This window comes from Pezoporus flaviventris, unplaced genomic scaffold (assembly GCF_033815535.1).
Source record: "Pezoporus flaviventris isolate CSIRO_AGI_PZ_B2104156 unplaced genomic scaffold, CSIRO_AGI_Pfla_v1 ptg000015l, whole genome shotgun sequence".
NCBI classification, from domain to species: Eukaryota; Metazoa; Chordata; class Aves; order Psittaciformes; family Psittacidae; genus Pezoporus; species Pezoporus flaviventris.
Window position 1 is genome coordinate 33,555,617 of NW_026892563.1, and position 27,291 is coordinate 33,582,907.

Sequence of the window (27,291 nt, forward strand, 5' to 3'; positions counted from 1 at the left end):
CATGTGGAAATCTTTCTAAAATTTGTTTGGTTTTTTTTTAAAGCCTTTGCATAGATTAACTGGAAATAAATAGCTTTCTGTGATACAGGGAGATGTAAAACAGGACTTAGTATAGATAGACTTCTTGTTATATTTTAGAGTCTCTTCTCATGTTTACCATGAGTTCAGGTGGTAAACAATCTAAAAATGCACACATATTCGTGAAGAAATTTGTATTTGCAGGTCACCCTTGTTTTTTCATTCTTCATGCCTCAAATCCGCATTGAAATTTCAGCATTACTAGATTTCTGTATGATAAAGGACATATCTTTCCTGTTCTCAAACGATAAATGCCAAAGGAAACAGAATGAGATCTGTATGCAACACTATCTTTGTTACACATGCATGTTCATTTATCTCAATAAGTGACTGTCATCTCTGTGTCCGTACATCTTAACAATGATAATAAGAACCCAACACTGCTCAAGATGTCAAATTTTCAGGGATAGATTTCTAGCTGCAGGCAACTGAAGCAAAGTACCTCATATTGACAACACTCCTCCTTGTCACTGACCACATTAGAGCCTTTCCTGTAGCTTCATATGTGGCTTTATTTATTGTGTGCTTCCACCCATTCCTTGAACTGCGGTGGTTTTCATATGTGATTGGACTCATAAGCATATGTTCACTTAAAAATGTAATTAATGTAATTAAGTAACACTTTTGCATATTAAACGTGGTTTGTATTCAAGTTGCCTACACAAATTTTGCTGCGGTTTGGTGAACTTTAAAACTTGTTCAACCATTTTGTCAATCAAATGGGAGAATAAATACTTTTCAGAGAACAGCAATTTCCATATGCATTTAATATATATTTTGATATAATAAGATTTAAAATCACAAAAGGGAAGGATGCTTCCTAATTCTTGCGTTATTGGAATTCTATTATCTTTCAAGAACTGAGTCCAGAATTAAAAGCAGGATGTTATTCATTTGCCACTAAGGATTTAATTGCTTCTACCCAGCTGCTTATCAGCCTTTAAAATTCCTTAGTTATAGGTGAAGAACTAAAGAATAAAAGATTTCCTTCACTTCCCTGAGAAAACCAAAGCAAACACAGAACTCATGAATAATAAGGAGCATTACCAGGAGTAGGATGACGTACACATCTTTCTTGTCAAAAAAAGTAATCACAGCACTTGATGTGAAAATGGAATTGATGTCTAGTGCTAATTTTTACTCTCCACCTGATTATATCAAACTGCAGTACTACATAGGAAGGAATTGTAGACTTTGTGGCCAGCAAGCATTAAACAGGCTGTTGAACAGTCAGTCTTATTTTATGCAGAGTGAAGAGTAGAGTAATAGGGGTCCAAATCTGAGAGATTTTAAAATACTGATGTAAAACTTACAGGCAAGCTTTTTGCAAAGAGAAGGAAATTAGGTTAATAGGTTTTGGGAGAAGGGTTCACTTTTTTGTAGGATTTGGAAAGTCACTGATAGCTTGCTCTGATTCATTGTCTGTTACAAAACGTTTTTCAAGTTAACAAATATTATTAAATCAATAGTTTATATTAAAGAATTTTTTATTATCCTTGATTTGTCCTAGATCAGAGGAGGAAAGCTTATGATCACATACACAAGAAAGAATGATGCTGGCAAATATGTTTGTGTTGGAACAAATATGGTTGGAGAGCGTGAAAGTGAAGTTGCGGAGCTCACCGTTTTAGGTAAGGCCTCCTTTAAGACTTTGTTGATGAAAATGGCCATCTTAGGGTTTTCCTACTAAGCTTTCTATTAATGATCATTCTCATCTGTTTCCTTTTTAGTGTTGCAAATGTTTTTGTCATGATTGTGTTCTAGCAAATGATTGGCACTTAATGGCTTTGCAGTACACCCTGGACTGGTTTTGCTATTGGAAGATGCTTTCTTGGTACTGAAACTGAAAATAATCCCAGTGTCCACTATCTGGATCAGTATTTTAAAATACTAGCAAGACAAAAATTAGCACTACTATGAAGGAGAGGCTTAATTTTTCTCCTCCCTTAATGAAGAAAATCAGAATCATTGCAATTTCTATCTTAAATGATTATCCTTTTGTTTATAGCTGTGTGTACTGGGTGTTGTGAAGATGCAACAGGTCTACTTGTTCAGGTGATCTGAGTATCAGAAAATCTGTTTTCATTTAAGGTAACAGCTGAAAACTGCAGGGTTTGTTGTTATTGCAGAAAAGAAGCTGTAATGCCAAGTGTAGTCTCAGAATTCCTTCAGCACAGGAGAATTGCCTCATGGTGACTACAGATGCAGCCTTGGTAGTTTTCAAAATGTGTCCCGTATTAATTTAAAGTAAGGGAGGCTTGAGTTGGCTCAGTTGTTCCTGTAGAAGGAGTATTTTGTCTTCACAGGATGAGAGCATCCAAGCCATGGTTCATAACATGCTGGTTTCCATCACAATGCTATTGCCGTAATCCTGGCTCTTGCTTTTGTTTTTATTTCAGGTTTAATATCTGTCTTGTCAGTCTTTGGCACTTTCATCTGTCTTCATTACTTTTTACAGCCAGCTTAAAGTCCTGTTCAGAGTTTTGTTTGAAGTATGGGTTTTCCAGAATAAAACAAGATTGTATGCCATCTTCAAGTTGTTGAAACTGAATATTCAGCAAGATAGTGTAGGTGAAGTTAAGCAAGACTTCCTATGATCCACACTGCTGGGTTTTGGTGAGGGTTTTGGTTTCTTTTTTGATTGGTTTTTTTTTGGGTGGTGTTTGGTTTTTTTTAGCTTACAGACACCTTTGAAGCACTCTGGGAGGAAGTTTATTGTCAAACAGACTTTTAGAACTTCCAAGCAAAATCTAGAGTTGAAAGGAAGTCGTAGTTACATGAGTAAAGTTGTGGCACTGAGCTCCTAGTTAACAGTACCAGTTAGTTGCTCATCAGTAGTCTAAACAGGGGATTATGGTACAGACTGGTAGGTAATCCAGCCTGGAAAATATGACTCTTGCTAAACACCTGTAAGAGGGATGCATTGCAAAGAGAAGTCTGTCTTTGCGTTTTTCTTCATCTCATTTGCTCTTCCGACATATTTCTTAATTTCAGTGTGGGAGAACTAGTAAGGTTTTCTTTCCAAACAGGACAGTAAAGCTTTAAATGTCTTACCAGTCTGTGTCTAGAAATCTTTATTACACCTAATTCTTTCAATTCTGGCCCTAGATATGCATGAAAGAGCATAAGAAATATGCTGATATTAAAAAATTTCAATATAAATCTTCTGCTTATGGGGTTTTGGTTATTTAGAAGTTGAACTTTAAGTTTCTGCTTTAGATCAGAGGGAGGACTGCATGCCAGAAACTGTAATATTAGAAAGTTTCAAAGTGATCCTCGCTAAGCCTTCCTTGTATTTACCAAATAATCATGTAACAAAGATAGATACTGATTTTCCTTATTCATATATGTGATTTGAATAAGAGTGTTATGAATGGGCAGACAAAAGATCTTTCTCTCCTTTAGAAAACTGATTTATCGAACAGCATGCCTCTTGTGGGTTTTGCTCTTGTGCAGCAGTCCTGGCCTTACCACATCAGTCCTTTTTCTCTTGCATAGTTAAGTTGAATATTTTTCCCCAAACTATTTTACTCTGAAGTTTAATCTGGAATATTCTTTTCTTGCATTCAGATTACATTTTTACTGCATGCTCAAGAAAGCGAATGGGATGAGGGGAGCTACCTGTGTTTGTGGTTTTTTAATTACAGCTAGATTCATTTCTGTAGGTGTCTGTTTTATTACTTCCTCCTTGTCTATGAAACCAGGATAGAGGTAACAGTTTAAAGATCAACATGCTAGTACATCTAACACTATTTGGCTAGCATTGCAAGCAAAGGTAAGTTTTCTACAACACGAGCATCCAGCTGGTCTGGACATCCTTGAGAGTAAGGGAAGCTCTTTTATAGAGTTTTGTTCAGTTCACATTTCTACTTCTAGTCCTTTCTGAACCATTCACTGAAGTTTTATGATGCTGAATCTCTGTTTCTTTATCTGCAAAGTCAAAGTAATATTCAGAACCACCTTTTTCAAACACAAATGTGAGACAATCATATGGGTTTGTCTCTTAATCCTTCTGTATGGTGGTTTTTTTGTACTGCTATGAGAAATCTGTGGTGTATTTTTTGGTTTTTACACTTCCTGATTGTGCCAATGGCTTTAGACTCTTCCAATTCCAAGGAGATGATATTTATATCTTCAATACATAGAAGTGAAAACGTGCACCTGCCTTCTCAACCCCCTCAGAGCTTTCACAGGTGTAGAGGCAAAAAAGTCATCTGCTTTAGGCAAAGGAACATGCCAAGCACTCTCCTGTTAAAGCTTCCCAGTTCTTTTATGGACATCCGGTTGTCATCTGGTGCTGCCTTTCTAGGTGTATAATCCTTCCTGGGGTATCCCAGAAATTGTTAAACGCTTATCTTCCTTGTCCATGTGTAAACCTCACTGGGCTCCAGCCTGCTGTGGAACTATGAAAAGCCCAGCACCATAAAGCTTTGAACCCTGTTACAGGTGGAAGGATGTGTCTATCCTTTTCCAGAAATTTCCATCTAGTAGTGGGGTTCCCAGAATAGCACAGCCTGGACTGAGATCCTGTTCTGTTTCAAAAAGCCTGAGGAAAAGGATTCAGCAATTAATCTGACTCTGGTGAGCCAGGACTTGGGTCATCCGTGTCCTACAGTGTAAGCCAGGGACAATACCAGTTTTTATGAATAAAAATTATAGAGAGGACATTGTGGGTTTTGCTGGTTTGTTTGATCTTATGTGTGCTATTGAAAGAAAATGTTGCCTTTCTAATGTAGCATTGGAAATGATTGCATTGAACACTACTTGCTGCTGACACCTACAAGCATCCTTGCAGAGATACTGTGCTGGGCCTTACTTTGCCTTCAAATTTAGAGGCACAATTGAGTCAAAATCTTCAGTGAGACATTTGGTTTGTGCCTTCAGTCTTTTTGAAGCAGTGTACCAGATGACTGGGCATTGTCTGGGTACTTGCAACAGGCCTGCTTCTACCTGAGGGTTGATGTGTATTTAGATTTTCTGTATAGGTTGTGTTTTGCTTTAGCTCTATTAGTTGTGACAGCGATACACAAGAAGTAAAGAAGTCTGCACCTGGACTGTGAACCACTGTTAAGAGCATCTGCCTCCTGTTCTGAAGTTCATAGTGCTGGCCATCTGCAGGGCCATGGATCTTCTGCCTGGCACTGGGAGTGAGAAGAGCAGTGGCAGAGGCACCTCCATCAGGTTCATCACACTGCTTCCCTTATTGTAACAGCCACAGCTCAGGAGAAATTGCAGTACGGGCTCAGAACTGCTGGACTAATCCCTTCTTTCCTTTCCTTTTAGAGAGACCATCTTTTGTGAAGAGACCAAGTAATTTGGCTGTAACTGTGGATGACAGTGCAGAGTTTAAGTGTGAGGCAAGAGGTGACCCAGTCCCTACAGTAAGATGGAGGAAAGATGATGGGGAATTACCAAAAGCAAGGTGCAGTACATGGAGTTACCTGTCTTATGATGTCTAGCTTGGTATATAGTGTAGCCATTCAACATTTGACAGCTAGCATTTGTTTCTTCTTGAATGGAGAAGGCCTGGCTTCATCTAGTAAGACGTTTCTCATTACCATTGAGCTTTACTGAAGTTACAGTTTAAACTGAAACTTAAGAATGTCTTGTTCTCGAGCTTTTGCTGTAACAACACATAGATAAAGATAACAAAATACAATAAAGTTCAGTCCATAGTATCTGATGCAGATTGATTTGTCACCTGAAGAGTCTTTTGTAATTACTACAAGTTTTGGAAAATATATAATAAATAGTAAATTAGATCACAACGTCAGGAAATATATATTGGAATCACAACTGGTACAAAATGTGGTCCAGCAATATAGAATCATAGAATAGTTAGGGTTGGAAGGGATTTTAAGATCATTTAGTTCCAGCCCCCCTGCCATGGGCAGGGACACCTTACACTAAACCATCTCACCCAAGGCTCTGTCCAACCTGTCCTTAAACACCGCCAGGGATGGAGCATTCACAACCTCCCTGGGCAACCCATTCCAGTGCCTCACCACCCTCACAGTAAAGAATTTCTTCCTTACATCCAATCTAAACTTTCCATTTAATTTTTAACCTGTTACCCCTTGTCCTGTCACTACAGTCCCTAATGAAGAGTCCCTCCGCAGCATCCTTATAGCCCCCCTTCAGATACTGGAAGGCTGCTATGAGGTCTCCACGCAGTCTTCTCTCCTTCAGGCTGAACAGCCCCAACTTCCTCAGCCTGTCTTCATACAGGAGGTGCTCCTTGATTTTACATGTTCTTGTTACTAAGTTTCCCCCGTCATTGCTCCAACTCAGGCCAAAATGTAAAAGGCCTTATTAAAAGCAATACATTCTATGGTAGATAGATAGATAGATAGATAGATAGATAGATAGATAGATAGATAGATAGATAGATAGATATTTATTTTGAATTCCCGATTGTCAGTTGAAAACCTGTTAAGGGAGGAGCTTGAAAGAAGAAATCCTGTAACAGTTTGCTCCAGCCATCCAATTCCCACTTCCTGTTAATCTAGTCTGTATCTTCAATAAAACTATAGCCGTTTTAGTGTAAAAAACCCACATAAACACATTGACTGCATTACACAAAGAAGAGAAACAAAGTGATGAAATGAGAAGAAATGGTAAAAAGCCACATCGGTCTTTTCAAAAGAAATTGAATGAATTGGGATTTATCTTGACTTTCAAGCAATTCTGATCTTCTTGAGAACAATACTATCTTTTCAACCATATTAAAAAAAATTCTTCATTCAGATGGGAAAACTGTTGGAAGAAAAATAACTGTTATTGCGTTTACTTCTTCTAACAATTAAAAAGTTATGCGTTACAGCTTTACGTTTGCTTTACAACAGTGAAATTGTACTGACGTGTGAAAAACTGACTCATATTGCAAAAGAAATTAGAGTTAGGTTTTCAATTATTTATATATATTTTTCTTTTAAAATATTGTCTTTACATTATCAATTTATGAGGATTTATACACTTTTTTATTTCTAAGGCAAATGTAGGAATAAAAATATGAGCAAAAACCCACCATATTTTTACCCTTTACAGAAATTGTAAATTTCTATTATTCCTACTCACTGTTTATGACTATGTATATTTAAAGATACGAAATCCGTGATGATCATACCTTGAAAATCCGGAAAGTTATGGCAGGAGACATGGGCTCATATACTTGTGTTGCAGAAAATATGGTTGGAAAAGCTGAAGCATCAGCAACTCTGACAGTTCAAGGTAAGAATGATTCCTTGCATAGTACTCCAGTATAGAATAAAGTTGATTTTTTGCCTGGTAACTTTTATAGAATTGCTATATGCAACTAGTTAAGTCTGTACACAATTATTAGAGTTCTGACTTATGCAGGAACTTTATGCTGTGTGGTAAAAAATATGTGAAAATATGAATTTTGCTTGAGTTTTATACTTAAGAAATCAAATCACATCATATATAAGATTTTTTGTAAGCAGTCTTTACAGAACAGTAATGGGGAACTGAACATGTTTGAACTTCAGTGTGATCAGAATCATATCAATTACAATCTTTGTACCTAAAACCCAAATAATAGAAAGAAGAAAAGCAGTGTTAGCAAACTACATTGTTTTAACTTGAAAGGGAGAGTTATAAGTTCAAGTATCTGACAATTTTTTTCAATTAAAAAAATTAAAAAAGAGACAGTGAATGATAAATCTTTGTGTATCTTTTAATTCATTAAACCAAACCACTAGCATTCCTGTTGCTTTTTCATTATGGAAGCGTATCATAGCACTACTGTTTCTCTATAAGATAAAAATTCAGTGGAACTTAGTGAACTAATTTGTTTAAAAATCCTTCGTTGCCTTTATATACACCATCCAGATGTTCACTATTCAGATAATCCCTCTCTTCCTTTCCTGGCTAGCAGACAGCCAGTGATGTCATCCTCATGCTTTTTTCTAAGGACTGATTGTCCTTCTGTCCTTTTCTCTGTTCAGTGGGTATTAGTTATTATGGAGTTCTGGGAAAGTATAGGCTTAGAAGTATTTTATTTGGTAACAGGACTCTATTTTGACACATTTACTGTGACAGGAAAGGTCTTGTCCTTAACCTGCTTTCCTTTTTCCACCAGAAACACTTGGTGTTCCTAACATCTGTAGCTGTTAGGAAAATAGCTTGAGAGTTGAAGCTCTCATAAACCCAAGAATTTTGAGATGCTCTGCTTTGTTAGTCACCACAATGTTTATACATCAAAAGTGATACCTTATGTTTGCAAAACAACCAGCTCTTGTGCTCAGGGTTTTAGAATAAAAGGTTAAAAGTAATCACAGTTTATTCAAAAGATAGAGTGAATTATTTTTAAGTGGTGATTTGTTCTGAAGATCACGTATCAACTCCATCTTATACTAAAACATTAGTATTAAGAAAATTTGCTTTATGACTGGTTGAGCAGTTACATTTCCAGATATAAGATACTGGCAGCCCTAGTCTTTCATACTACTATTCAAAATAATAAGCAAGCACATTCTTGTAATCTCATTTAGGTTAACAGTGCTACTCTAGATATAAAATGACGTGTAGATATTAGTGATCTAGAGTGAGATATTTCTAATTTTGATAATAAAATGGTACTTTTAAGGAACGCAATCACAACCTAAGTCTTGATTCAGCAAGGTCCTTTTTTTAAGAGCTTGTTTAACACAGCAGATATTTACACTGTAACAGCTTTGCTCTCCAGATATTGTTACAGGATAATTTGTTTCCCAGTGTGAATAAATTACCTCCTGAGCCATTTGTCTGCACTAATGTCTTCATAGGAGGGATTGATGGGAGAAACTGTAATGTGTAAGGCCAATTTGTAGTTGGTAATGTAGTAAATTATCATCGAAATCCATTTATTTGAGTATCCAGGAGACCTAGTATTATGGGAAAGGGGGGGGGGGGGGACGGACACCACACGACTTCTCTAGAAAACATCCGTTTTCCATTGAGATTTGTTCACATTTTTCCTTCTTTTTCTCCTCCTACTCTTCTTCCCTCCTGTCCCCACCTATTTCCCTGTTAAAACACTGTACTTTCGGTTAGTGCCATATGCTCTATTGACTGTAGGGTTTAATAAATGTGTGTTCTGCTAGGCCAAATAGAGTTACTTTGGTTACATGTTGTAAACAGAGGGTTGTGTTGCAAATCATGGCCTCGGAAGTCACAGCTCCCACTTGTTAAATTCAGCAAAGGACAAAGTGGGGAGTTTAGCTTTTTAGCTTGGTTTGAGTTTGGATTTTAGAGGGTTTTCATGGGGTTTGCTGTGGGGTTTTCCCCCCTCAGTATCTCAGCAATAGGCCGTGGTGTTTCCATGCCAGATTACATGCTAAAGAAAGAGTAAAAGAGTTGTTGATGCTAAGCGCAGAAGCTGCGTATCTGTGTTAGGAAAGGGGCAGTCATCTCTACTAAGTGTCTGCACAGTGGAACTGCTGCACTGAATGCAGCATGGCATGCAGCAGAAAGAGCTGTAAGCAGTGTGCTTGGAGACACTCAGGCCTTAGGGTTGGTAGCACTGCTAAGAAGAGGACATATCCTCTTCTATACTCATCATTTCTCAGGCCTCGGGCGCTGTGATTGATGTGTGTGTTCTGCACTGTACAGGGTTATCTAGGGTATTAAAAGGTGGAGTGTGAAACACCAGGGCTAATTGAGATACCCAGGTGTCAGGCATGTGTCGATGAAGTGAGGTGGATAGTAAGCCTGGTGTCTCAACAGAGAGCTTCCCTGGATCTGACAGTATGATTACCTCTAGGTCAGCTCTGCCCCTGCTTTGATCTAGCAGACATTGGAGTGCATAGTGCATGCCCTGCAGTGCTCTGTGTCTCAAGAAGACTGCCACTGAGCTCCGTGAATGGGCCTAATCTGTGTTCATGGACTAGGAACTGTCAACCCTGATGGTTCAGCTTTATAATGTAGGATTCTAATTGTAGAAGATTCCAAAGAGGGGAGGGAATACCAGTTTCATTTCAGTGTTCTTCCCGCTCATGACACCAGCATTACAGATTCTTGGAATCACTATTTTCCTTTATGTGGACTCCTAACTTTGGGGAGCGTAAGTATTTCCTATGTGAAGTACAGATGCTGTATTTTTATTGTGATTTCAGTCAAATTCTTAAAGCAAATGTGGAGTCCTGTATTGACACAGAAGTCTGAACCCTTCACTTAGTCTTTTACTAAGCCTACATTATATTTTACCACTACATTGTATTTTAACAAGTAGCTGATGAGCTCCAGAACAGGAAAACAATGACCAAAAGTGCCTCTCTAGAACTAGTGGATTTCTTTCTTGCTCTAGCACTAAGCAGTTCAGCTGTATTTTTCTATATGTATTTAATATATATGCAAAATGCTTTTAATGTTTTTTTTAAGATTTCTGTTATGCTATTTACTTAGTTTTATGCCTTGAAGCATGGCTACAGAAATAATATTTCATTATTATATATAACATTGAAGCCCATGTTCCTAAGGCAAACAGAATTGCAAGAAATGCATGCCTCAGAACTTCACTTCTAAAAGGGAATTAGTTTTGCCATGAATGCAGATAGAAGTAGGGCTTCTCCAAGAATTTCACATTTGATCATAAAAATGCTTTTCAGTAAATCTAGCAACCAAAGTTTTCCGTATTTTACTCTACTTCCATTTGCTTCACTCCCATTTGCAGTATTCGATTAGGCTTTTTAACATGTAATTTTATAATAGGTTTATAATTTATGCTGAAGTGAGCTTTATTCTATTCACTTCTAGGATAGAAGTGGAAATTATGACTCCAGTGGAAGTCCTGCTGTGGCACTGTCCAAGAACCATTATAGTGAGGGCAGTGTAGTTGCTACTCAGCAGGTCAAGTTGATTTGAGTAGTTCACAAGAATACCAACACGGTGGCTGTTGGCGACTGTTGGTGGATCACCAACAGGTTGGTAGTGAGCATCATTCTCAAACTATGAGTTCTTCTTTAACTCATTTTCATCAAGCAGTGGCTCTGGTGAAGCTCACAGTACTTGTCACAGTGCCAAGCCTAATGCATCTAAGCATACAGCAGCAGTGACTGAACTGTAAAATGTTAATTTTGCTATTCAAAGGCACTAACAGTTTCAGTGTTATCAGTTTGGCAAGGAAAAAGAAGAATTCCTATGGAGATTACACTGGCCCATTCATATTTTACAGTGGTGATCTTTGGTATCAAGGTTTTTAGCATACGTTGTCATTTATTTTAGGTTTAACAGAGCTTGTCTGCAAGGTAGATAGAGAGCAGAACTTTTGATAAGTGACTTCTGGCTCTGATTTCACTCTACTAGTCAACTGACAAGGGATTCTAATCTGAAAAGGTGGCACATGCTTCAGGTCTGGAATTTCCTCTTCCTCCTTCCACCCCTTCTTTGTACAAAGTAGCTTCAAGGCATGCCGTGAACGACATCAATTTGATAAGGCTCCTGGGTAGGGCGAATGAATGAAAAGGAATAGGATTTGCTCTTTTATCTGTCAGATACTATAAATGTTTCCGCTGTGTCAGGCCGCTGGTACACATTATAAGTTGTCTGTAAATGTAATTGCTTTATAGGCATCTGAGCTACCTACATTAAAATAACAAAGGCAAAATTCAGATTTTGATGGGATTACAAAAATGCGATTGAGGTGTACGGTGATTGTTATGTGTTGCAGTGGATGCCTCACAGTATCATGGGTGAATTTAACCACTTGAATTTTAAAACTAGGATTTGGATTTAAATCTGAACTTGTCTACATGGTCTCTCTTTAAGTCAGTGGTTCTCCTTTTGAAAGAAGTAATTTTAGGCCATATTCTGCCTTCAGTCCCCATGAAAGAGGAAAGAAGAATAGTGATTGTCCTTTGAACTTCAAGAGTTTTTTTTAATTAATAAACTTTTGGCAGGGTGAATGAGGGAAAGCATCTCTTGTGATTTGTATAGCTTAAAGAGACAGCCCTTTCCCCCTTAATGACTGCTGTAAACTATGACAGCACTTCAGATTCCTATCAAAGATCTGAGGAGTTTGACCGCCACCTATTTCTGGTGAAAGAATATAAATCTTAAAAGTTAATCAGAAGGAACTGAGAAAACCCTTTGAAGAAGAGGTTAGTGCCCTGAAGGTGCTTGTTCTACTGATGCAAGTGACGAACACCAAGATTCCTGAAGCATTTCTAAAATACAGGTAAAAGAAGGAATCAGTAAACATTTCAGAAAAAAAAAAGTGATTTATAGTTGCTTCAAAGCCATCCAATGTATTTTGAGAAATAACTGCTTCTATTCTGTTTAAGGTTTGTTTTTTTAATTCAGTTTTATTTTTTCCATGGAGTCTCACAGCAGTGATAGCAATTGCTTACAGGGAAATAATACTTAAAAACTTTGGAGATTCCTTCCTGCAATGTAGTACTTTGAAACAGGGACTTGAGACAGATGTTTCTGAGCTAGTGGAACAGAAGGAGACAAAATAATTTGGAGAAACCTTACTACCAAAATAAACAGAATCTGGAGGCTTTTTTCTGCTGAAAGGGTTTCATTTACTGTAAAGTTCTTAAAAAACTCTACCTTTTAACCACTCACTGCCGAGAATCGTAGGGGGTCAATTTGTGGAGCATACTTGAGCACTCAATTAAAAAGTAGCAAAGAAAATCTGAAAACTGTTTTCTAGTGCCTGCAATTTCCTTAATCCCATGGCTGAGGAGAAAATCAATTAGTTTTGCATCAGGCTTCGCTGTTGCAGGCTTTATTTTGTGACTGCTGTTCTAAAGATAACATTTCAATAACTCTGTGTTTGGAACAGACCAAGTAGAGTTTTACTACAAGTTGTTGAGTTTACAGATTTTCCCTTTTATGTATAAAATTAAATAGAGTGCAAGGAATAATAATTTTCATTGGTTCTTCAGTAAGCAGGACTTCTGCTATATGTTTGTTCTGAAATAAACTTAGGCTGTATTAAATTATATTAAACAGCCATGAAAAGGCAATGCGTACTTTATTTTTGCCTTACTTATAGCCTAAAAGTAATATTCTTAAGGACTATACGGTGACTATAACGTACTATCTTATTTTTGTTAGTTTACATGCATCATTAAAGTCTGTCATCTCTGAATTGCTTCTTGATCCAAAAAATGCCAATTTAGGATAACAGTGGATTCAAACATTATTTGATAAACTGTTTTGAGTACATTTTGTTACTATGAATTATGTTTTGCTTGAACACTAAAATATTTTATTATTAGGTGCTGAATAACACTGCAGAACTGGTAATAAAGTATCTTACAGTCTTTATATGCAAACTAGATTACCTAGAAGGCACAGTATCAGAATATTCCAGCTGTATATTCCAGAATATACAGCTACTTCTGGTTAAACTGCTATATATCACATACGCTCACATTATTTGCTGCAGGAGGTATCTGCATGCTCCTTTTGTCCCTTTGACCATACATAATTCCCCACGTTTGGGTGAATTTTTTTTTCCTGATAGGATGAGAAGATTGAGGAAAAAGGACAAAGCTGGATGGGATGGGTGGATCTGAAGCTAGTTTTCTTGTTCTCATAAATGCCCTGTGCTCTTTAAACACAGCATTGAAGGGGATTCTGTTCTCTTCGCATCCTTCAGTGGCATAACGAGAGCCCGCTTAGGACTTTTAACTCCTTAGATTAAATATACACTCTTTTGGCAGAGTTAAGGTAGGACATTAATACCTGGATCTTGGTACAGAGGAAGAAGTCACCTGAAAGTTCTGTTGTTATCAGGCCTTCCACCAGCAAGGTTCAATGGCCTTTTCTGTGCCTTTTCCTTCAGAGTTCTTGGACGCTCAGACCTTAACAGAATTTTTTTCCTTGAAGAATATAACTAACCTAACTAAAGACTAAACCTCAGAACATGTTTGCTAACATCTTTGGACCATGAGAGCGGCAGCAATACTTTTGTTTCAACCTGCCGGCAGTTTTTATTAGCACTATTGTCTTTTTGGCTTCACTCTGTGAAAATCAGGATGAGTGTCCCTGATAGTTTGTTTTTTTGGTTTGGGGTTGTTGTTTTGTGGGGGTTTTTTGTTGTTTTTCTTTTTAGTTTATTTTATTTTTGCACATCATTGTTTTTCATTTCCTTAAGCAACTTGTTTCCTTTTCTACCTCCATCACAGTAAAAATTTCCTGTCATAGATTCATAGAATGGTTTGGGTTATAAAGGACCTTAAGATCAACCAGTTCCAGCCCCCTGCCATAAGCAAGAATGTCTCACACTAGATCATGGCTCCCAAGACTCTGTCCAAACTGGCCTTGACCACTGCCAAGGATGGAGCATTCACCACTGCTTTGAGCAACCTGTTCCAGTGCCTCACCACCCTCACAGTAAAGAACTTCCTCCATATATCCAATGTGAACTTCCCCTGTCCCTTGTGGATAATTCTGTCTTGTATAAAATTCTTCCATGTTGCGAATTTTGCTACCTGTTATTAGAATTCATTAATACATCATGGTTAACTTCCTGATAACATTATTAAAAAATAAGGTCAGGTATTAGTGTCCCATATGTAGACTTGGGTTGTCTCTCTGTGGGGGCTGTGGTGTCCCCATACAAAGAAGTCCAGATTTCTTTTGAGATAGTATCTGTTACATTTGACAGTATTCCTTACCAAGTATTGCATGCCCAAAATAACATTTTTTAATGGTCAAAAGTTACTGTGCTGTGGAGATTTATTGTCTTTCCATTTTTAGTGGGTGTTTGGTATCCATTGATCATGGGGCTTTGGCCACTTTTCACAAAGAGCTTACTTGCAGTAAGAAGTCTGCTATGGATTTCAAGTACTTCTTTCCAAGAAAACTGCTATCATAAACAGCTGGGGAAAAAAATCCCACTCAGTTTTCTTTTCAGCTCAACTATCTTTTGCTGTAAGTCCAAAAATGCAGTAGGAAGCTCCTAACAATTCCCCAGATAGTATCCAGCTATCATAATCTTTTTGTACTTCTGCACATCCTAATTTGAAATTCATCTATCTTTTTTCACTCTTTTAAAAGGTTTTAGTATAAATATTTGTAGCCATGACTGCTTAGATTGCAGCAGTGCCCAAAATTACCTCCGTGGTTTTTAAACACAGGGAAAGACAGCTCTTCTCTGAAAAGAGAAGCCTGGGAAACAGTACTCCACAGTTTACTGCATTATTCGAGTTTTAAAATAGGTGGAATTAGGCTTAAGTGTGCTGTCTAAATTCTATGTGCTTTATAGGCTGGTTTAGCAGAACCCAGAACAAGGAAAGGGGAGTTGAGACTAGGGAAGGAATTTCTGGAAGACTTTAAATCCCTCTCTCCCTCTTGCTGTCTTCTAACCCCCATATTTCAGATTTCTCTTGTCACCTCAAGGCAATGACTACAGGATTGATAACCACTTGAAACTGCATACTACACGTATTAACCTGAGAAGTGCTGCCTTCTAAAACCACACTGCAAAGTCTATTTCCCCTTTTTTTATTTTTATCATATAAATCTCCATTGACTTTCTTATTTTGTAGTATCTGGTATCAGGAAAATCAGTTGCAAATCAAAAAATCTCATGTGAGTGTGTTTTACACAGTTTTCTTCCCATGGATTACTGCAGTAGGTTCCTCCCCACCACGCATGTACAAACATACACAGGCTTGTGTAGCCTGTTTAAATGTTTTAAAAGGAAGATTCATTAGCCTGCTGTGAGGCAGACATCAAGATAATATAGTTACATGACAGAGACACAGCTGAGATCAAGCCACATTTTACTGCTCAGCCCCATCAATTAGGGCTAGGGAGGGAAACACCTCTCAGCCCAAATTAAAACTCAGAACAGCCAGGGGTCAATGCCATTTGATAGCTCCTGAAAACAGGAAAGCACCCAAACAGGAGGTTTGATTGATGCACAGATCTTGTGCTGCTTGTCAGCAGACGGTGGAGTTTAAACCACCAAAGAAAATAGAAAGCTTAGTGACATTTTAATGCCACCATTGAAACAAATGGCTTCTTGATCCTGGTGCAGAGCTGAGAACAGCTACCTTCCCGCTTGCTGCAGGAGGGAGAATCCTTGATTTTGAATTCTTGGCTTCAGGTTGATCTCTAAAATGGATTCTGTAGTTGGTGATGTTGAACTGCCACACTGTGTGTGTCGTGATATTACGTGTTTGTTCTGTGTATGAACCTGAATCATTGCTACAGGTTTCTAGGTTTCCACCTTTCCTAAAGATGATCTTTCTTTTAGAGCTATATTTCCTAATAGTCAACTGCCTGCTTTCTTAATTTCATTCTCTTACTTACAGCACCATTGTAGAAAACAGTTTATTTCTCTTCCAATCAGTTAGATTTCTGTCTTCTTGCCTTCGGTCAGTAGTTACTATAGTCACTTGTTCTTTTAAACTTAAGAAGTGCTTATCTGACGCATCAGCAGCAATCCAAAACAGAATTCTTCCAGTCATCATAAATGTAATAAACCAGGATCACCCCCATGCTGGGGGTTTGGAATTACAAATCATCGCTTTTTATTTGAAACACCAAAAATCTTATGTAAACATTTTGCCTCAACTGTATGGCTGGGGGTGCTTGGTGCCAGACTGTTAGATCTTTCCTCGGGAGTTTGTACTGCACTGTATCACGCTTGGTGCTCTGGGACAATGTACTGTGGAGGCATTCATGGTGTGTAAGGGTGCCCAAGTCTGGTCTTAAATGAATGTGAGTTTTAGCAGTTACTTATGTTTGTATCTAGACCTCAAGAAGTGACAGCTGAAAACAGGCCGATGAGGATGAAAAGTGATACACCCTAGTTCTTTTGTAATGTACCTGGTATTATTTTCCCATATTTTTCACAGGTTGAAGCTAGGAAACAGCTGAGTGGCTGCATTTATATTTGCTCAGAAAAAGAGATTTTGGCCTTTGTTTATTTCTCTGTAGAAAGTGAAACTTTCCACAAATGACTGCAGAGAGATGTGCATATCAAGGATATTGGGTGTTCCAGATTTCTTTGATAAGAACAAATAGCCTACAAATCACTAGACAGAAAATGAAACCTGGCACGTTATCTCAAACATCCTCCTTTAATATCAGTTTTTGCAAAACACCAACATAAATAACTGGTAGTCATGTTGCAGAAAGGCGTTCAGCGGTCCTTGCTCAGATAGTTGAAGGTAAAAAGTAGTTAATTAGATTTCAGAGTTTAGCAAGCTTGGGAATGAAGCATGTTTATGAACAGAAGAGGTTGGCAGCTTTAGTTTTTGCTTGGAAATAGGGGAGGGACCAGAGAATGAAACTGTTCCAATGCCTTTATTTTTTTTAAAGGAGTGAGGAGTCAGAGTTTGAGCGGTTTGCTAAATGTACTCAGACTCTACATTTCCTGTGTGTGTAACTCTAGTGCCCAAATCTTCTGTACCCGCTCGTTTCAGACAGAGGTTAGAAATAGTGGGTTTCTCACCCACTTGTTTCATACCAAAATTATAAACAACTGAGTGTCAGCCATTCTGTTGAATTCCAGTGCTCCATGAGAGATAATGTACCTATCTCTATGCTATCTCTGTCTAGCCTCTACCTGGCCAGCCACATCAGAAATGTATGCTCCTGAACTCCGTTTTCAATTATAGCACACAGGCTCATACTTGCAGCCCATCTCGTACCAGTTTGTTTCTACAGGCACATTCAACCTCTGATATTTTTCACTTGAACTGGGACTAAGGCATCACAAAGTTATTTGAAAGCAAGCTAAATTTCATTGTGACTGCCATTTCCTAGATTAGCCATATCACCAGGGATTTATACATAAGCTAAAGAGATTGTATATGAGCTTGATTGTTGTATGTAATTATTGATCTGAAGACTGGGATGGTTTCATTTCTCTGGTATAGAATTATACTTTCTTGCTTCCTTTTTAATAGCTTCTGTACATGTCAAGTAGTCCTTGAAGACATGAAAATTCTTATTTAAATAATCAAAACTGAAGCACATTGAACTTAAATCAGAAGTATTCTGTTTGCGTCAGCTAAATAACAAGATATCATCTGAATGCATAGAAGATACTCATAAATAGAGTAATAATTAATGAGTATTTAATAAGCAGAACAAAGTACTGTTGAGTAATTAGGTACCACCTTGGATCTCAGCATCTCAGAAGCACCTTATTAGTACAAATGAATGAAAATGTCTATAATTTTACTTTCACTGAGATAGATAATTACTACCACAGCTTTCAAGAACAGGGCACTTGAAGTTAATAGGTTGTCCATTATCAGAGTAAGAAATAGACACAACTTTGTACTACTTAATTCTAAATATGAGGAAATAGATGAGTTTGAGAGAAGCACTAGATCAACACTGGCATTCACCTGTGTGCGAAGAATTACAAAACGTGTTATTTTGAGATTTAGGTATTACACACAGCATGTTGAGGTCTCATACGTACCTGTGAGGAAAGACTGAGTGAATGGTGCTTGCACAGCTTGTAGAAGAAGTGTTTTTGGAGGTGGGGCATAACAGCAGCCCCAGTAGCTAGGAAGGTTGTTGGTAAGATGAGGCCCAGGGTCATCACAGTGGTCTGTGGTGGGAGAACAAGAGGCAACGGATTTATGTTGAAACCAGGGAGATAAGGCTGGATACGAGGAGAAATTTATTCAGTAAGCGGACAGTCGAGCAGTGGAGCAGGTTGCCCAGAGAAGCTGTGCATTTTCAGTCCTTGGAAGATTTCAAGCCCTATGTAACCAGGTCTGACCCCATAGCTGAACCTGTTTGAGCAGAAGGTTGGACTAGAAACCTCCAAGGTTGCTTCCAACCTGATTATCATATGACCCTACAATACTAAATCTGTCAGATACAATAGTTGCTCCATTGACATCTGGCAACTATACTGGTCTGTAGTTTAAGTCCTAAAACTGCAAAATCCTACTCCTGTGAGTGGATTTAATGATACCAATAGTCCCAGTGAGGCTGATAGGATTTTTGGCAAGAGTAAGGCTTTAAAAGATCACATCAGTAGTCTGGAAGTCACTTCCCTTTTTGTTTTTGTTCAGTGACTGGACAAGTCTTCCCTGAAAAACCTCACATGTCAAGGAAGTTATTTGGAAGTCAAACGTATTATTCCTTTGGTATTTGTGGTTTTACATGCTAACTTCCCGTCTTTACAAATAGGATATTCCCTGTAGCTGCCATGTGAAAAGCCATGATAAACACAGGGAAAATTAATTTACTCTATAATTGAAAGTGCTGACAAATAAAATGTGCCACAATAGAAAGGAAGTCATTTACTTCTCAGTTTTAGTAACCATGGATATCAGTAGGATGTAAATCAAGCAAAGAAAGTGGTCCTTGTTGTAGTTGTTGCTATTATTGTTGTTATTTTAAACCACGTGATGTCCCTCTGACAGAACTGTTTAAAGTCTTCTATGAAATTTCACCCTTTGCAATTGGTACAGGTTTGATGCCCTGTTTCTACAAGGATTTACTTTCATGTATCAGTATTGCCTCTGTTTTTACAGGTGGGCAAAAAAAATACAATTTCTTGACAGGGTTTTTTTGACCTACTACTGTAGGTAAAAGCCATCTGGTAAAAAGAAAGGTGGAAATTCAACACTTAAAAGTTAATTTAATTTGTAGAAATCTAATTGAGCAACCAAGACAGATTTCTATCTGTTAGGCATTTCCAAGTGCGATTTCTGTAAGAAGGCTTAGGAAGCTTTACGTTGCTACCAAGAAGGCTGAACTTTTCTCTTTTTGGCACTGCTTGAGTAAAGGAAAATGAGTGATTCAAAGTTACTTCCTCTGCGCAAGAATTGCATCCCATTAACTCTCTTATCAGACTGTTTCATGTGGAACACGGGTTGTGTTTTATGGAGAAGCATTTCTAATTCAAGAGGAGGTCAGACTGTGATTGCAAGTTTAATAGAGAGCTTTTCAGTTAAAAACTAATGGTTACTGTATAATCTACTTAGGCACGATCAAGAATAGCTAGGAACTGAGTCTTGGGGATAAGCATATTTGTCTCAGGAATTTCTTGGCCACTCCTCTTGCAAATCATAGACTTGCAGATAATCTGAACAGAATAACGCATGCCGATTTTTCTCTTTGAGATATACTAAACCCACACACATAAAGAAGGCTAATGTACATCCGAAATACGTCCTTAAGATCGAAACTTAGATCTTTGAAAAATAGCAATTTCAACTTCTTTTCCTTGGGAGTATTTCCTAAGGAATGTCTTTAATAACATTAAACCCAAATTCTCTATGTGATCTGGTTTTAGTGCATTCAGTTTCAGGTTCTTGGCTTCAACATGATCCAAATTCCAGTCATATATCTGATTCTCTTTCTGCTTCATTTTCATAATACACCTGGAGTCCGCTGTATTTATTTGAACAGTAAACCAGTATTCCTTATGCCTAATGAATGCTGGCAGATGGGATATTATTAATTTACTCCATGTTTTTAATCAGAGGATTGTGTATTGCAGGTGCTTACCTACTCGACATGAAAGTGTGTACACTGCTGAACAATACTTAACTCTCAGTATAAAGTGATAAGACCAAAGTGTCGACAGGCTTATTTGTAACATTTTTTTTCATATACATATATATTACTTTTACTGTCATTATCTTATGCAACCTACTTTTTTATTGACTTTTTTACAGTATCTGTATATATTTTTGAAATGCATGATTCTTACATTTTTACTTGCAGCCTGTTCTTTCAGTTAGTGATATGTAGTTGGAATGCTTTCTAACATGCCTTTCTTTTATAAGCAAAGTCAGCCTGCCAGGATCTGTGCCATTTCAAATCTATGAAGATTTTCAGCTGTGGTTGGAAGCTTATTTAATATTAGATAATTTATCACTGGCAATTTTATACTGAACAATCTAATATTTTGCAATAAGTCTCTGGTTTTGAATACTTCCATGAAAATGAGGTTGGGAATGAGGGAGGAAGAAAAGGGTTAAAAATCTTTTCAGATTAATTTTAGTTGTGGTTTCATTTGCATTTGCAGTTTAATAGTGAGCATTGTGACCTTGATACAGCAATCTTATGCTAAAGAAGTGTGTGGGCTAAATACCTCAGCATATTTTAACTTTTTAATAATCTTACTTTGTGATAGCTATTAGACAAGCATTTTCCATTTGTAGATGTTTGTGTGCTTCAGAAAGGGTGTAAATGGCACTGTTCTATTTCAGCAATGTTGTAGATTGATTTTTACTGGAGATTTCAAGTTAATTTTACCATGGAAGGTTCTTGATCCAGTGAAATAATGATAATATGAAAAAACTTTATTCAAGGCTACAGAGGTTACACAACAGTTCATTGGAAAGACTTCGTATAGAATCCATGTTGCCTGACCATTATTTCAGTCTGTTACCATTTACCTCTACACCTTACTTTCAGAATTTTATAGAGACTTCTGCTTAAAAATCAAATAACAAATATGTGATTCAACATTTTAAACCTATTTTTCATGTATCAGATTATGTGTGTGCTTTCTAAGGTCCTTATCAAGGGTCCTTTTTATTTTATTTTAATTTTGCTTTATTCTTTGCTTTGTTTCATGTCTATTCAATTTTATTTATTCCATGTTTTCTTTTGTTTTGTTTTTGTTTTTAGTTGTGTCTGGTAAGTTGAAATTTTATTGGCCATCTTCTAGTCATCGTATCACTGTGATGAGAACTTCTCCTCCCCTTCCCATCCATCCCCTTCCATGTCCTTCAATCAGTCAGCTCCCATCTTTTATTTGTTATTGACAAGACACATCGCACAGAATAAATTCTGCATGAAGTATGGGTAACTTAATGGCAAAGAAAGGTAATGGGTTGCTAACTTTCTGTTTCTACGTGATGTAATAAGTCAAATCCTAATGTCTTCTTTCTTCATTGACTGTATTAGTTGAACTTCGAAAGTGCTCTGTCAGTTTAATTCTTTTTGTTAAAGGTCTCAAAGATAGAAGCTCTTCTTTCCTTAAGTGTATTATTATTTCAGCATCTTTTACCATATATTCATCACATACCACACGTTTAGGAGCCAAAGTGTGAAAGCAAATAGAAGCTAAAAAAACACAGTGAAAATGTTTCCAGTACAGTGCACATTGAATGGAATTTAATAACAGAGTTTCACTTTAACCTGGTTTAATTCTTCTGACATTGAAGCTAATAGGATTTTTATTGTTTATCTTAATGGCGATAGATTTAGAATAATCCACGTATGCATAATACACATGCATATATAGGTAAATATGCATGCTAAATACATACTTAGAAGAATATCTAGAGAAACATATACCTATCTACATTTTATAAATTCTACCATGGTTACCTGGAAGACAGAATTTACCCTCATTTTTTTGGCTTTCTGTAGTCCTGAATGATCATCTTTAGGTCCTAGAATCACAAGCATTAAGCTGTTTCTCCAGTGGCCAGGACCATTTTAATCTTCTTACAACTGTATTCATTCTTAAGTTCAGTGAAATCTGAAGCCTTATACATCCTATGCACTAGCTCAGGATTTAGAAATCCTCAGTTCATTTTAGTGTGGCATTGTGTCACAGACTAGAGCCAACCATGCCCTGAATTTAACTGTATGCTAAATTTATTCTTGTCATCAGAATCCAACAGCATAACAAAGGTGCTTCACCCTCATCTCCATTTTCCCCATCATAACTCACAACCCTGTGGCAAATCCCTAACAGTGTCACCTTCCATTCTAAATTAAGCATGCTGTCATGTCAGAGTCTTCCCACATCTTCTCCTGAAGTACTGATTGAATGTTTCAGAGCTAAATGTTTTGAAGTCAGATGATTACTGTTGGTCAATCTCACCTTCACTTTGCATAGTTTCTTATCTAAGGAAGTTCTAGGAAAGGTAGTATTTGCATCCAAATGTGAATAATATGTTGTGCTTTAAAAACTCCTTCCAAAGCAGGATGGTCGTAGGAAGAATATACGCTACAATTAACTCAGTACAGAACAGGGACACGTGGCATGAGGAACAGATAACTGAAAGTGCCCATAGGAGCACTGAAAGCAATTCTTTTTAGGAAGGACTTTGAGTGCTACTTAATTCATTATAGATTACGCCACTGTTACTTGATGTTTATAAAACACATTGAGTGATAGCTTTAAATTACATGATTCACATTCTTTTTAAAAGAAAATTTTGTCAATACAGAAATGTCTGAAAGAAGAATAAAATAAAAAACAAGACGCTAAAAACATTATTAAAGTCAGATTAAAAATACACCCTTTATTCTCAACCCAAAGAAGAGAGAGAGCATTATTAGTTTTGGACAGATGATCAGACAGCATCGTAAATGAACAAATAAATGGAATTTCATTTAATTCACAGTTTTGCAGAAGTGAGAGCTAACACCCTATAAAACAAGCTAGGCTGTATCTATGTTAGCCCCATCAAGATATCTAATGCTGTCATCTATGATTTTTTTTTTAATGTGACTGACATGATTTTTTGACATTCCATTTACTACTGGCTGAAGGGGTTGTTGAAGCCTGTATAAATCAAACAGTTTGGACAAAGCTGGCAGTATTTATAATGTTAGGCGGAGCAGATGTTTCAAATTTGCCTTCATTTGCATATATATTTTGTTTGAACATGCCCCTGCCTATGTAAATGATGGAGACATTTAACTCTGCTCTTCCTTTAAATTCATTCCTCTTAAGTAGTTGGACTGAAGAGTTTAAATGGTTAAAATTTGTTCAGTAGTTTTTCTAGGGCTTTTGACTTTAAATTTTTTGAGACCTCAAGAACATCAGAAGTCTCTTATATAAGCACTTGAGGGTTTTTTTCTCTCCTCGGCTTTCCTAAATCATAGATGATGACACTTGTGCATGTAAGCCTGAATTCATAGTTACTCAACAGTGTTTATTACAGCCCTTGACAAAGCATGGCCTGAGGGCCAGTGTCCCTCAAAGATTTCCCCATTCTGACTTGTAGTTGTATTCCTGTTTTAAAAGCCAAATTTGTAACAAATTTGTTTGCATCGGTGACTGTTGCTCTGCAAGCTGTCTTAATAAGTCAGTGGGGCTTACTTCCTTGTGTAAGTGGTCAGTAATAAAAGTGTATGATGCACAGTTTTAACTGGGAGGTCCAGCAACAGAAAAGATGATCTGAGTGATGCTGTGGCTGTTAGAGAATGATGTGTCTCCGTATTAAACTCATCTGTTTTACATGATTTAAGATCAGTAGGCAAAATGTGCTTTCAAATAGCCTGATAGTACTGTGATTGATTGGTTGATTGATTGATTGATTGATTGATTCGGCATTTTCCTTTCAGAGCCTCCACAGTTTGTTGTAAAGCCTCGAGATCAGGTAGCTGCACTGGGGAGAACTGTGACTTTCCAGTGTGAAGCAACTGGAAACCCTCAGCCAGCCATCTTTTGGCGGAGAGAGGGAAGTCAGGTAAAACAGTCTTTCTGTGTCCCTTCTTCCTAGCAGTTTCTTAAAGAGATGATACCATGTGAGAGAAAAATATTGTAATTATTGATTTAAAGATGTGGAAAATAGGTCTAAAGCTTGGAGATGCTGGATGTTTTTTCTCTTCTTCTAAGTCGCATGCATGCTAGGTGTTGAAACAGCTAGAAATATTCCATGTTTCACTACTATGACGATCTTTTTCACCTAACAGGGACAACTTTTGAGAGATGAGGAGATGACTAATGCTAAAGTTTGTTTGAACTCCCAAACACTCCCAAATTTCTAAAAAGTTTGGCTCTGGGTTCATAGTATGGCTGTTGGTTTGCCATGTGTTTGCATTTGTCTGGCAAACTAAACTCTTGTATTGATCTGCATCACTGCAGGACTCTGATTTGGGGCTAAGGAGATCTGTTTTCCCCCTCAGCTGGCTGACAGGTTGTCCTGGGTTCATACCTGAATAGGTCGCTTTTTCTCCCGGTTTTGTTATTTGAATGGGAGGGAAAATTATTTTCAGCTCCTTTGTAAAGGATCTTGAAAGCCGGTGGGTGAAACACAATATAGCACAGCAAGGGAATCACAGTTTTCTTACGGAGTCATCTTTTGAAGGAGGGATGTGACACAAAGTATTCTTTATTGGAAGGAAAGAAGGAATATGGGATTCTGGTTTTCCTGTGAATGAAAGAATGAATGGTGCGATAGCATATGACAGGGTGCTTTGTGTTCCAAAACAATAGGCCAGAGAAACTGAGAACACTTAAAGACTGGCTTCTTTACTCCATTGCAACATTTCTGTTGAAATAGCTAAGTAGAACTTAGAACTAATTAGAGGATAATCTTAAGTGGTGTAAGTATGCCAGTGTATTAAGTTTGTAGTTTTGAGTGACCTGGATTTTATTTATTTTTCCCCAAAGTATGGTCTAGTTCATATTTTTTCTGGCTTAGTTTTGACTGCTGAGTAGTGACCACTTGTGATGACTGCGGGAACTGGAGGAGGAGGAGGTCAATGAATACAGTTTGCTAATACTGAAGTAGAGGATGTTGTGTCCCGTTCCCTTGGGTGATTTTTGGAAATGAAAATGTAGTTAGGCAAGAAGGAGAGAGGAAAAAAATAGCCTCTGTGACCTTGAAGTATTCCCGTTCATAAACTGTTCAACCAGAGGTAGAAATTTGGGAGCAGTATTTAATGTAAAGGACTTGTGTTATTTTATTGCAATTCTGATTTTTTACCACTATTGGTAAATACTAGGCGCTTCATACCAAAACTGCCCAAGTAGAAACTGGCATAGGATTTAATTCTGTATTATAAGACTAATAATAGAACACAAACACTGTTTAGAGATACCTGAACAACATCTCTATTTATAAAACTGCTTCTTAGGAAGGTAAAAGTTAAAATACAAGGAAGTAAACCAGCATCTGCATTTAAGTGGAATAAATAGAATGCCATGGAATAAGATCTAAAGAATGTTAAAGTAAATTGCTTGGGTTCACCACAGTTGCTTGCACCGTGGTACATATACCATTATGGTGTATGTACACAACAGATCTTTGCTACTGCATATTGAACTTTATGTAAAGCCATAGAGGCTTTACACAAATAGAGGCTCTATCGAACGTAGAGGTGTTAGAGGAATCCTGAAAGACTTAAACAATCATATGTGCGTATCTGCACCCATTTTATCACAAACAATTCTATTATAGCTATTTACATTGTGGTATAGACATGTTTAAGATAGGAAGAGCAGAATGTTTTATGCGTAACATGAAAAAAATGAATTTGTTTAGATGTGTTAAAGTTAAGATTATTTATGTTTGAATTTAATTAACCCATTTTCCCCCGCTTTTTTTCCTATACATCTTGTAGAATCTGCTTTTCTCATACCAACCCCCTCAGTCATCCAGCCGATTCTCAGTTTCCCAGACAGGAGACCTCACTATCACCAATGTCCAGAGATCTGATGTTGGGTACTACATCTGCCAGACTTTAAATGTTGCAGGAAGTATCATAACAAAAGCCTACTTGGAAGTTACTGATGGTAATTACACCTTTATTTTATCATCTGTTATATCCCACAGCAGTGGGATGACACGACACTACTTTGAAATCTGCTTTGCATAAATGTGGATAGCATGTGTCTTTAAACATTAAAGTCCTGGTTTGGCTAGCTCTGACATGGGTTTAACATGTTGGATATTGTGTAACACTCTATCTCCGTTTTGCATTTGGTAAGTATGCTCAGTTTATTTTTGTCAGATCTGTTAATATATCTGGCTTTTTTATTTTAGTTTCTCCCACTAGATTTAATCTACTTTCAAATTGCTTGTGGCCTGGATCTTTGTCCTTATCATTGTGTGTCCATTTCCTTAGCATCTTCATTTACCTGTTTTCCCCTATTTTTTAATATTGCGGTATACCAAGGAAAAAAACTCAAGCTGTGTGGAAGTCAGTAGAATAACATACAAATTAATATTATTGTACATTCCTTTTGAGAACCAGTTGGGAAAAAAAAATAAGGGAGCATGACTGCAAGCAGTAATATATGCTGACGTGAGGCCAATTTGCCAGTTATCAGAAATACTTCATATTTTTAATGGCAACCATACACAACAAAATACTAATCTTAGCTTTTAAAGAAAAAGAGAATAAGTGCAGTTTGTGGAGAGACTTATGAAGGGAGAAAAGTGTCTCTAAACTAGGCCTTTATCCTATATAAAATAATAGAAATAATGCAGTGCTTGAAACACACAGTGAACCTGGAGAATAAACTTATTTACACCCACTGGATTGAGATTGTTTAGAGGAGTAGGACTGCAT

At 37.3% G+C, this 27,291-nt stretch overlaps 1 protein-coding gene across 1 annotated transcript in view; it reads left to right on the forward strand.

Annotated features, from left to right (window-relative positions):
* Positions 1-27,291, forward strand: part of ROBO1 (roundabout guidance receptor 1) — a 707,499-nt gene that overhangs the window by 618,249 nt on the left and 61,959 nt on the right. Inside the window, exons 6-11 of the mRNA XM_061453972.1 lie at positions 1,589-1,709; positions 5,362-5,500; positions 7,181-7,308; positions 21,658-21,666; positions 24,337-24,461; positions 26,341-26,512. Coding sequence (XP_061309956.1) covers positions 1,589-1,709; positions 5,362-5,500; positions 7,181-7,308; positions 21,658-21,666; positions 24,337-24,461; positions 26,341-26,512 — 694 coding nt within the window. The remainder of the gene's footprint in view (positions 1-1,588; positions 1,710-5,361; positions 5,501-7,180; positions 7,309-21,657; positions 21,667-24,336; positions 24,462-26,340; positions 26,513-27,291) is intronic.